Source organism: Quercus robur, chromosome 7, assembly GCF_932294415.1.
Source record: "Quercus robur chromosome 7, dhQueRobu3.1, whole genome shotgun sequence".
Classification (NCBI taxonomy): Eukaryota; Viridiplantae; Streptophyta; class Magnoliopsida; order Fagales; family Fagaceae; genus Quercus; species Quercus robur.
In genome coordinates this window covers 10,185,926-10,197,099 of record NC_065540.1, presented here as the reverse complement: position 1 = coordinate 10,197,099, position 11,174 = coordinate 10,185,926, and the positions used below count along the sequence as shown (strand labels likewise).

General features: G+C 33.1%; 1 protein-coding gene across 1 annotated transcript; it reads left to right on the top strand.

Moving 5' to 3' along the window:
• Window positions 1-4,657: 4,657 nt before the first annotated feature.
• On the top strand, window positions 4,658-9,911 carry LOC126692157 (rho GTPase-activating protein 5-like). The gene is made up of 5 exons (XM_050387660.1): window positions 4,658-5,591; window positions 7,586-7,706; window positions 7,929-8,048; window positions 8,330-8,560; window positions 9,038-9,911. The coding sequence occupies exons 1-5, from the start codon at window positions 5,182-5,184 to the stop codon at window positions 9,677-9,679; spliced, it is 1,524 nt and encodes a 507-aa protein (XP_050243617.1). The 5' UTR covers window positions 4,658-5,181; the 3' UTR covers window positions 9,680-9,911.
• The last annotated feature ends 1,263 nt before the right edge of the window (window positions 9,912-11,174 follow it).

Sequence of the window (11,174 nt, the reverse complement as noted above, 5' to 3'; positions counted from 1 at the left end):
AATGATAAGCGTCTCCCTCTTCCATCCAAAACAAAACAAAATGTCATTGGATCGAGTTTGGAAATTAGCCTCTTCAAAACGACATCATTAGCCTCTTAGCATGTATGCAGATTTTCTTTGTCCGACTGAGAGGGTCCTCTAACCTCCCACCCCCAAATCTATTGGGCGTTCAGAATTTGTACATTTTTATTTAATAACGTGTGCAGCTATGATGCTCAACATTGCAAGTTGCAACAACTTTGTCTTGCAAATCACAACTTTAGGCAATTATTAATGGTTGGACGTGCTTTATAATAGAGCCACATCGAATAATGGCGTTGGACACATCTCTTTGCTTGAAACTTGAAAAACTCCTATTGTAATTACGATGTATTGAATACCGAAACAAGAACAAGAACACCTTTAACCTTTTGCTATGATTCTCTTTTCCTTTTCTGTCTGATCGAGGTTAAATTTCCTAGGACAAAGGGAAGGGGAAGGTCCACGAGTACAAGGTCTAAAAACATTTTACACGAAAAGGTGAATAGCTGCCCGCCATTTCGAGTTTGAATTTCAAATAGTTTTAAGCATCCATGGAATAAGAATAACACAACGGGTGTGTCTTCTCTTGAAGTTTTAAAGTTACTTTGCAGTTTTGTACTTTACAATAGCTGGACTTTGCTTTGCTTTGCCTTTTTCTTTGTATGCTGTGATAACTTGAAACTTTCTCCAAAGGCTTCAAGACCCGGTTGGTAAGCAAAGCTTAAATTGAAACTGGCAGAATATTATGTATGTTAACGGCTATCTTCAGCTAGCATAATATTCTGAATCTCTGATAGTGATATAACATGATCTGATAAAAAAGAGAAAGTGACCACCAAGATTCATATTAGTAAAACTAGACAACTCAAAAATACCCTCATTAGAGAATCTGTGTGTCATACTCATAACTTTACCACTTGCTAAAAACAAATCTGTGTATTAAAAGGTTGGCACATTTATTTGCTGGCAATAATACTTAGATTAAGGTCATCATGGAAGCTTATTTTCACAGCCGCGAGTCTATTGGTTTATTTACTATTTTATTTTATACAATAATCTTTCATATATAGCCCCACAGCTAGTTCTTCTCATTCTTGTTTCAGACGTTTTCTTCAAGTTTTGGATCGAAGGAGATAATGGGGTTGGTTGGTACATAGTATAGAATGTGGTCCTGAGGACTCTGAGATTAACGTGTGTAGTTGAACATTTGAGAGAGAAAAAAAATGGGAATACATTTACTTGTCATTGTCCTTGTTAGGTGTCATGAATTAGTTAGTAATAATGGGGTTTTTTGAATGAATATATTAAGTGTGAATCGTTAATGGTGTTGTAGGCTTGCAAGTTGCAACTACTACAAGATTAAACAGTTTTCAGAGTATAAAAAAGTTAGCTTTATATATTGATAAATGTTACTCCATGATGTTTTTTTACTGAATAATCGCTCCAACCCAAGTGTGCAAGACTACAATAACCACGTGCAAATAGTGTTTGTTTAATTATGTGCCAACATCAAGATGAGATTTGCATGCTTATCACAGAAAGTTAATAAATGTGTGTGATATGTTGGGTGTGAAAAAAGAATGACTGAAGTGACTTGTCGGTTAATATTTAATTGATAAATACATACTAGTTTTAGTACTTAGTAAAGACTACAATTGAGTCAACTTTATACTTACAGTATGTTTAGTATAGATAAGTACTTATAGTATGTTATAATCATCCAAAACTCAACTTTAACACCATACTTCCCCAGGTAGTACTTCCCCAGGTAGACAACTACATACTTTTTTCTTAGTCATAATTATAAATCAAATCTCTCAGATTAAGAAGAAAATTTTAGAACGTTACTACCTTTTAAGTACTTATACCTTCTTTTATTATAGTACTATACTATCTTATTAGCTTTGTCTTAAAAGTCAATTTTTTTTTAAAAATTTATAAATGAACATTATATTTCGAACCAAAATTTTCAGTTGTGGGTGATTTCTCTTATAAAAGAGGTGGATGCTAAAATGAATATTGGAATAGTGTCACATCTTCAAGGATAAGGTTATCCCAAGTTTTATATAGTTTTAAAATTTTGGATAAACTTAAATATGGTTCCTTAAATTTTTTTTAATTATAAATTCTCTAATTAAATTTAATCATGTGGCATAAAAAATTAGCAAGTACACTTTCGTATATATTGTTACAAACTTACAGTTTAAAAAATTACATGATTTGAATTAATTAAATACTCTAGGTCTAGGCTATAAAATCTAAATTTTTTATCCTTTAAAAATGAATATTATCTCTTCAAATAGATATTTAAAAAGAACTGACAATTTAAGGACTGGTTTAAACTTCTTTTTAGCACTCATTAATTTCGATTGGGAACCAAGAGACAAATTTTTTGAGTTTCGAGCTAGAAGAAGCATAGGTATGCTACATTTATAGGTTGCAGCTGAACCTAGAGCTGCATTATTAAGAGCATTATTTAAACAAACTAACAAGGCCTAGGACTAGATGGCATTTACTCTTTATCACCATTTTATTTTATATAATTGGAGTAAAAAAAAGTAGTCTTAATTAATGGTCTAGCTGGTCTTCTTAAAAACATAAAGTCTTTGGAAAAAAAAAAAAGAGTCTTTGAATTGTATTTGGTCTTCTATAAACTATTTGGTCTCTTATTAGTTATCTATCAGAGTCTTTGATTTATATAGAAAACTCAAAAGTCTCTTATTTGGTCTCTTATTAATAAATTCTTCCTACGAAATGCAGCCAGTGGATAAAATTCTTCCCATCAAATCGCACCAAAAATATACACAAAAAAAAAAAAAAAAAATCCAATCACAGTACCTGATGGGTTTTCATAACTTCAGAAAACTTGTTACATTTATTTAGGAAAAAATAGGTTTTGAATAAATCAATTAATTTCCTTATGATTTTAATTTTTTTTTCATGAGAGTGGGAAGTTTTAGAGTTTTAAGTTTTAACAATAGTTTCAACATTTTTCTAAAATCTTAATCATCCATATGAATTGGGTGGATTGGATTTAGCTACATCTTTGATAATTTAAATTGATACCAAAATGATTATAATTTGCATTTATTTAAATATAGATAATGAGATAAGATTTAATTCACTCATTTTAAAATAAATAAATGAACTGATTTAAAAACTTATCTTCAAAGTTATCTTAAAACCTATAAAATATCTCTCTTTTCTCTTTCTTATTTTACAGCATTTTTTTTTTTTTGAGGGGGTCTTATTTTACAGCATGATTCCGAATAAATGAAGTCTTCAATCTTTTTACAAAAAAAAAAAAAAAAAAAATTCAATGATAAGGCAAAAATGATTAGCAATATATGTTAGACGAGTAATGTTGCTCATGCAAATATTTTGTTAAAAGAATCTTTAGAAAATTATGTATTTGTGTTTGATGTTGAAAAATCAAGAATACCATAATTGTATGACCTATGTACTTGATTTTTATTTCTAATAATGCACAAAAAATCAGGTATGAATTTTATAAAATAAAATGTATACATGAACATGGTATAATAGATGGTTTGAATTACTTTCATTATAAAAATAAGTGTTACAAACTCATAGCATCAATTATTGACCTTTTTCTGTTACTGCAAAAAAGAAAGAAAAAAAAAATCATGTATGAATTTTACTGTATCAAATAAAATATATACATGAACATTGTATAATAGATAGTTTGAATTACTTTCATTATAAAAATGGTAAAACCTCAATGAGTGTTACAGACTCAGCATCAATTATTGACCTTTTTCTGTTACTACCATTGGTTTTTTTTGTTTTTGGTTAATGTTTAGGGTTTAAAGTATTTAACTAATTCCTCCATGTAACCTCATAGATCAATCTTAGGATTAACTATTCAATTAGTTTGTGGAATGTGGACACAACATGTTTTAAATTTAAATCACAATTATTAGTATGATTCATTGTAATTTGTGCATATTCATAAAAAAAAAGAAGTAATTTGTGCATAATAAAAATAGTGAATGTGATGGACCCATTGAAAGTAATATTACTCTCAATATAATTACTGTATTTTTTTTTTAATTGTTACACATGGGAGAGGGAGATTTGAATTATGGTTTTCCTTGTAAATGAGACTTGGTCATGCTACCAAGTTAAAAGACTTTTGATTACTGTGAAGATGATTCTAACATTACTCTTTAATTAATGGAATAATTTAGCCCATGGCCTTAGGCCTTAGGATTAAGTGGCACTTGTTGGTGTATTTGTTGGAAATGTCTATTAAAATTCCCTACCCCACGCTACATATAAAATAAGATATGCAACTTATATCCTCTAGACTATGGCTGCTCTTATCATCATACTAATATATTAGTAAGTTATATATATATATACACATTAATAGATTTCTGAAAGAAAAAAACAGGTTTACTTATACATTTAATAGGTTTCATTTTCACATAGATTGGATTGGATCTCATTATTATTTTTTTTGGTGATAAATTTTTTTACTATTTAAAGGTTTTTTAAAAGAAAAATACTATTGAGATAATTGAACACTAGTGTCGGGATAAAAAAAAAAGTGGGAAATGCCGAAGGGTCCTACACTAGAATAGAATGAAAGATGATAAGAAATTTTAGAAAGAAAAGATGGAAGCTTGGCTCTGAAGCGGAGACACTACCCACCCCCACCTGGCCACCTCCCTCTCTTTCCCTTTTCTTCTCTCAAAAAACAAAACAACAATACAAAAAAACCAATCTCTCTCTCTCTCTCTCTCTACTCATATCCCTTCCATTTCCATCTCCGTCTTCATCTTCATCCCTACCCTACTTTCTCTCTCTATACACAAAATCTATACTCTTTCTCTCTCTCTCTCTCTGTCTTTGCTTCTTCAAGCCTCAATACATGAAAAGCTAGCAAGGAGATACAGGAAGCTAAAGAAAGAAAAATATATAGGGTGTGAAAGTGATGACAGTCACGTCTTACCTTCCAAAAACCTTCCTTGAATCCAACTCTACTCCACATTCATTTCCCATAACTTGGTCTTCCAATCCATAGTCTATTAGTCTATACACAAACCCCCACATAAAGATCTAATAAAAAAGAAAAGTCCCATTATCATATTTAGCTAAAAAAAGCGAAAAAGACTCTTTCTTGGTTAACAAAACATGACTGAGGTACTCCAATCCCCATCTCACTTCCAACCTTCACCTTCAAGCTCTTCCACACCTAATGATAGCTCACATCCACATGCCCTTATAGAAGACCATTTGGAAGAGGAAGAAGTTGAAGTTGAAGTTGGAGTTGGAGTTGGTGATAGGAAAAGGAAAGAAAGAGACAGAGAAGGTGACCAGCTGTCTCTTTTGACACTTTTAGTGGCTGCTTTTAGAAAATCTTTAATTGGGTGTAGTACTAGTCCTGCAACTGCGGCTGCTTCTGCAAAGCTTTCTTCCATGGAGATTGGTTGGCCTTCTAATGTTAGACATGTTGCCCATGTCACCTTTGATAGGTTTCATGGCTTTCTTGGCTTGCCTGTTGAGTTTGAACCTGAAGTTCCCAGAAGGGCTCCTAGTGCCAGGTTGGTTGCTTAACTTTCATTTCTTGCTTTTCTTTTTGTGATTCTTCACTTCAGAATTATTTTCGGGTTAATGGGTCACTGTGTTTTTGTTTCTTTTGAGAAATTGTAATCTGGGTTGCTCATGATTTTTGGATTTTTAGTTTATATTATCTCGAAGTTCTATCCTGGGTTTCAGATTTGTTAGTAAGTAATTTTATTTATTTATTTTTTCTGGAAATTTTTTTGTTTTTCTGTTAGTTTTTTGTGTGGAAAGTTGTGTTTTTTGCTTCATACAAATGGATTGGTTTGGATTTGTGTTGGGAATCCTGTTTTGGGTATTTTTTTTTGTTATTGGACTATATGGGCTGATGCCATCCTCTAAGGTTTCAATTACTGATATTGTTCATGCTCTTAAGACATTTTTTCTTGTATTCATGAATTGGAGTTTCCTCTTTTTCTGCTTTAATTTCGTGTTGATATTCATATATGGCAATGTCCTTTGCTTTGGTTTGGTATTAGACCTTCTGGTGTACCTCATTTTGGGCTTGGAAACTGATTCACCTTCATAAGAAGTCTACTAGATATTAGATTCAATTCCACCAATAATCTTGCTATGCAAATATATTAGAAATTTATGTTTATTATTATTATTATTTTTTCAAAAATGTGTGAAGTGGATGTCATTTTCTGCTTACCTTATAAGTTATAATAAAGGAGCCTTCCTTAGAAATTTTCACAGTACAAAGTTTTTGGTATACTTTTTTGGTAGGGTCTTGTAGATGCTTGTCTTGCTGTTTTCACGCAAAAATTTGTTCACTTTATCACTAGAATCAGGGAAGTACTTCAAAGCTGCTAAAAAAAAAGAAGAATCTTTGATTGGCTTTTTAGGTTTAATACTGTAACGTGTTGGAATTTTTTCTCCAGTTTAAATCCATTCAGCATTTTGTCTTGGTTTCTCATAATCTTTGATCTCTTATTAGTACTTTTTATTCTTGTTGTGTCCATTTCCATGTTATGCTTTTTTGAATGTGATGTACTTTTGAAGGGTAGCATTTTCAAGCAACCAATAGGGGCCTCTAGGGAATATATTGCTGGTATTCTCAGTGATCCAAAGTACAGATTAACCACTAATTTCTGCTGTTTAATCTATATTTTGACAGTTCGATTAAAGAAGGAAATTATGTGGTTCTACATGAGGTGGAAAAAATCATATTTTTATCTAACTGTATCATCTTTGATTGTGATACTTAGGTGTTCTTTCTTAGTTTATTTCTCTTGCCCCACTTTTTGCCTTTTTGAAGCTTGATTGAATGGCTGCCTATTAGAGCTCCATCTGGATAGGGGAAGAGATTCAGCACATATATACAAGAGTTTACTTTGATATCACCATTAATCCACATCAGTAACTTTCCTTAACTCTCATGCTAGATATACAGGTCAATCAATGTGCAGAGTCTCTCTTTTATATATATATATATATATATATAGAGAGAGAGAGAGAGAGAGAGAGAGAGAGAGAGAGAGAGAGAGGAATTTTTTTAGGGTTGTCATCTTCATTGACTTGGCCTTTTGGTGCAACTGAGATCAGACATATAAAAAATGATAACTTTAAATATGTAATGTGTGCAACAAAAATAAAACCTTTCTATCTAGTTGCTACCTTTGATGTTTATATACCTGTTTATGGTCATTCAAAATGATCAGTGCTTCTTCCTAGTTCATATGACTTTTTCTGCGCCTGCTTACAGGGGCGTCTTGAATAGCATGTTGTGCCAACTAGATAAGAACAAACTCAATATCACTTAATACCCTGTGTTCATTCCTGGTATACATCTGTAATATGTTTCGGACTTGTCAGTACCCTAATGTCATGATTACAGTGTCCCAAGTGTATGTTACACTATTGACATAGATAAATTTTATCTGTAATATGTTTCAGACTTGTCAGTCCTGTCTAATGTCATGAGTGTTTAAGCTCATGGTTCACTATTGACATATATAAATTTTATGTGTAGTGCCCATGTTTTTGGAGTTTCAACGGAATCTATGCAGCTTTCTTTTGATGCCAGAGGAAATAGTGTGCCAACAATACTGCTGATGATGCAAAGACACTTGTATGCACAAGGGGGGTTGCAGGTACTTGATTATTATTCCATTTTGTTCTTGAATGTAAAATTGAAGTGATAAAGTTTATCACATTGGAGTTCCTATGTTTAAAATCATACAGAGTTCATTCGAGCTTACTTCTACCATGATTGCTTTTTGAATGTGATTTAAATAATGTAGCAGTAGACCTTTTAGAATTCTTCAAACTGTTCAACTTTAACAAACATCAAATAATTTTGAATTCAAATGCAGGCAGAAGGAATATTCAGAATTAATGCTGAGAACAGTCAAGAGGAGCATGTTAGGGACCAATTAAATAGGGGTATAGTACCGGATGGCGTTGATGTGCACTGCTTGGCTGGTCTTATAAAGGTATGGTTTTGCTGAGTGATATTCTCCTAGTCTGTTCATGATCAGCATTATCCATTACTTCACCAAATGACTTATTTTGGAATTAAGAAGTGCTTCACTTGTTTTTTTTGGTGTGGTACTGTTTATCAAAGGTGCTGGTTGCTGGGCTGTGAAACACACCCCTATCCAATATAAGTATATGTAAACTAAAAATGAACTAATGCTGGTGGATTCAATGTTGAGCAATTCCTGTTGTCAACTTGCACTATTTAAATTAATCTGATTTTGTGGTACTTCAATAGGCTTGGTTTAGGGAGCTTCCATCTGGTGTTTTGGACTCCCTCTCTCCAGAGCAAGTGATGCAATCCCAGTCAGAAGAGGAGTGTGCTCAGCTTGTGCGGTTCCTTCCCCCAACAGAGGCTGCTCTGCTGGACTGGGCTATAAACCTAATGGCAGACGTTGCACAAATGGAACACCTGAACAAGATGAATGCACGCAATGTAGCTATGGTATTTGCCCCTAACATGACTCAGGTGAGTGAAAATTATTTGCTTCTCATAAAATTTCTAATACAAATATTTGAGCCAACTCTATATCTGAGTTGAATGGATCTGAGATTTGATCGTGGTTATGCCCGCATCTTCCTCAGCAGTGGTCATGGTTCTGCCCGATAGATTTATGCTTAAAAAATATGAAATTTGTTAGGAAGGGATGTGTGAATACTATGGAAATTTCAACGTACCTGTTAAGTATTCTAATGCATGTTCTAATATTGGCATTAACATTGTTTGAGAATTGTATAGAAACTTATTTATATTTACTTTCTTCAGTAAACATTTTTCAGATTTAGTTACCATTTGGGTTTAGTGTAATATTATTCTTCTGCCATTTGTCTTTACTAAGGCTCATTGAATCTAGTAATTGGGATATTCAATAAAATGTGGTTTAGAGCATGCAAGCTGGTTAAATTAATGTGCAATAATATCCTTTTTAATTTCCATGTGATGCAGATGGCAGATCCTTTGACTGCATTGATGTATGCAGTCCAAGTCATGAATTTTCTCAAAACTCTTATTGTCAAGACATTAAAAGAGAGAGAAGAGTCTATGGTAGAGTCAGGTCCTGTTTCTCGCCCAGAGCCTTCTGATGAGGATGGTCATCAAAGCTCTTCACAGCCATTTCTTGAGGAGGCCAAAGAGGAGGACAAGAGTGACGAAGAGAAATTCTTTATTGCTGGAGAACCTGATTTAGAGAGTCCTAGCCACCTGATTCGAGATGACTCTAAAACTGAATGCACAACACAAAACTTCTTAACTTCAATTGAAAATGTCACTCCTGGGGGTAATCAGTCTCTGGTTGATAATTGTCCTTGTGAGGTTGTATCTCAAGTTAATTCCTTGGCAACTAGAGTCCAAGAGGGTGTTGATGCTCTAACAGGTGCAAGTGGAGTGGTTCAAACAAATATTTCCAAGAGGAGAACTTGTGTTTCCAAGAGAACAGGTCAATCAAGTGTTTCTAATTTCAAGAAGGGATCGAAAAACATCAATGAAGGCCTGATCTCTCGGGCAGCAGGACCTGCAGAGAAAATCAAGGGACCTGGAATTGTTGGGCGTATAAACTCAAGGACCGAGCTGGTTGAAGCTTGGCGGTGAAGGATGTTCAGATGCTGTTTCTAGTAGTGTTGTCAGCTGGTGAAACCTGTTGGCATGTTGTGTTTTCATCTCTGGAAATATTTGTGTATGATTTCATGTGTGCACTTTTACAATGTTATTTCGAGTGGGTTTCTTGGAAGTTTTCTTGCTTCATGTTCAACTTGTCCTTAACCAGTTCTAACACTTCTCTGTAATTTCGTAGTGCAGCCTTTAATCGATTTGAAGTTCCTTACTCCGCTAATGTAGACACCACTGAACTCTTGAAATTCTCCAATTCTCTTCTCCTCTCTATGGTTTAAAGCCTATCTAGTGTCAAGAATTTGTTCATGTGGTATTTGATTAGAATTTCAACTTGTTGACATATAATGAAATTTTCTTATGAAGAGGATAATCAAATCGTCTTACATTATGTTCACATGTTGTAATAGATTGATAGCTAAAGTAAAATTTAGTCACTTTTCATGAATAGATTGTATACATAAACAAGTTGAGACCCTTCCTGCGACCCTAATCAACATGTTGAGAATTCATAACCAACTTCATATTTTTGGGATTAAGACTGTCTTATGTGGGACTACATAAATAGTAACACTCTTTCTTTCATCCGTTATTAAGCAAGAATTTTTTTTTAAAATTTTTGACATTGGAGTAGATTCGTAGGAATCCTAAGCGGTGGTCTAGTAGTTCCTAAAACATAATGACAAATTGAGTAATTGTCTAATTTATTATTGTATTTGACGTAAATTTAAAATTTTGAAAATAATAATACAACAATGTATTTATTTCCAATAATTTAATAAATGTTTTTGTCTTGTCTCGTCTCAACTTGCTCAGTTCTTGTCCACGTGAATTTCCCTTGAAGAGAGTAAGGGTCCTAAGGAATAGGAATAAGACATCCCTATTGGTTGTTGTACTTACTTATGAAGTACTTCGTAATCATAACAAGAGCATATTTAAGGCTTATAGTCAAAAGACTTGTAGCTTGACTGTCACATTTTCTTGTCCCCAGTTCTGTGTCGTTGGTTCTACTTGCCCTCATTTTTTTGTTTTGAAAGTCTACTTGCCCTCATTTAAAATAAATTAAAAAAGAAAAATCCTTTTAGGGTGAAAATGTAATATTAGCCCAAAAAGGGTAATAAAAAACCGGAGTCGTTTGGATTCATGTCCTTTTAGTAGTTTTAACTTTTTAACCGTTCGGAAGTAACCTGCTTCCTGCTTTCTGTCTCTAGCGATTTCGCATGTAAGAATCAATGATTGAGGGAATATAAGTTCAGGGAAACAACAAATGCTTCAAATTAAGCCTTAGCTTTAATCTTTTCAATTATGAATTTTGTTTTTCTTTTCACTTTCACTGTCTCAAATTCTCGATGTCGTTTCTTGGGAACGTTCTTGATGTAAAATTATCTTATTATATTTCATAGGTTGCTTGCTTTAGTTTACGTAATGCGTGTTTTTTTCACGTTGTTGTTGAAGCGTAGGTTGAATTTGATGATGA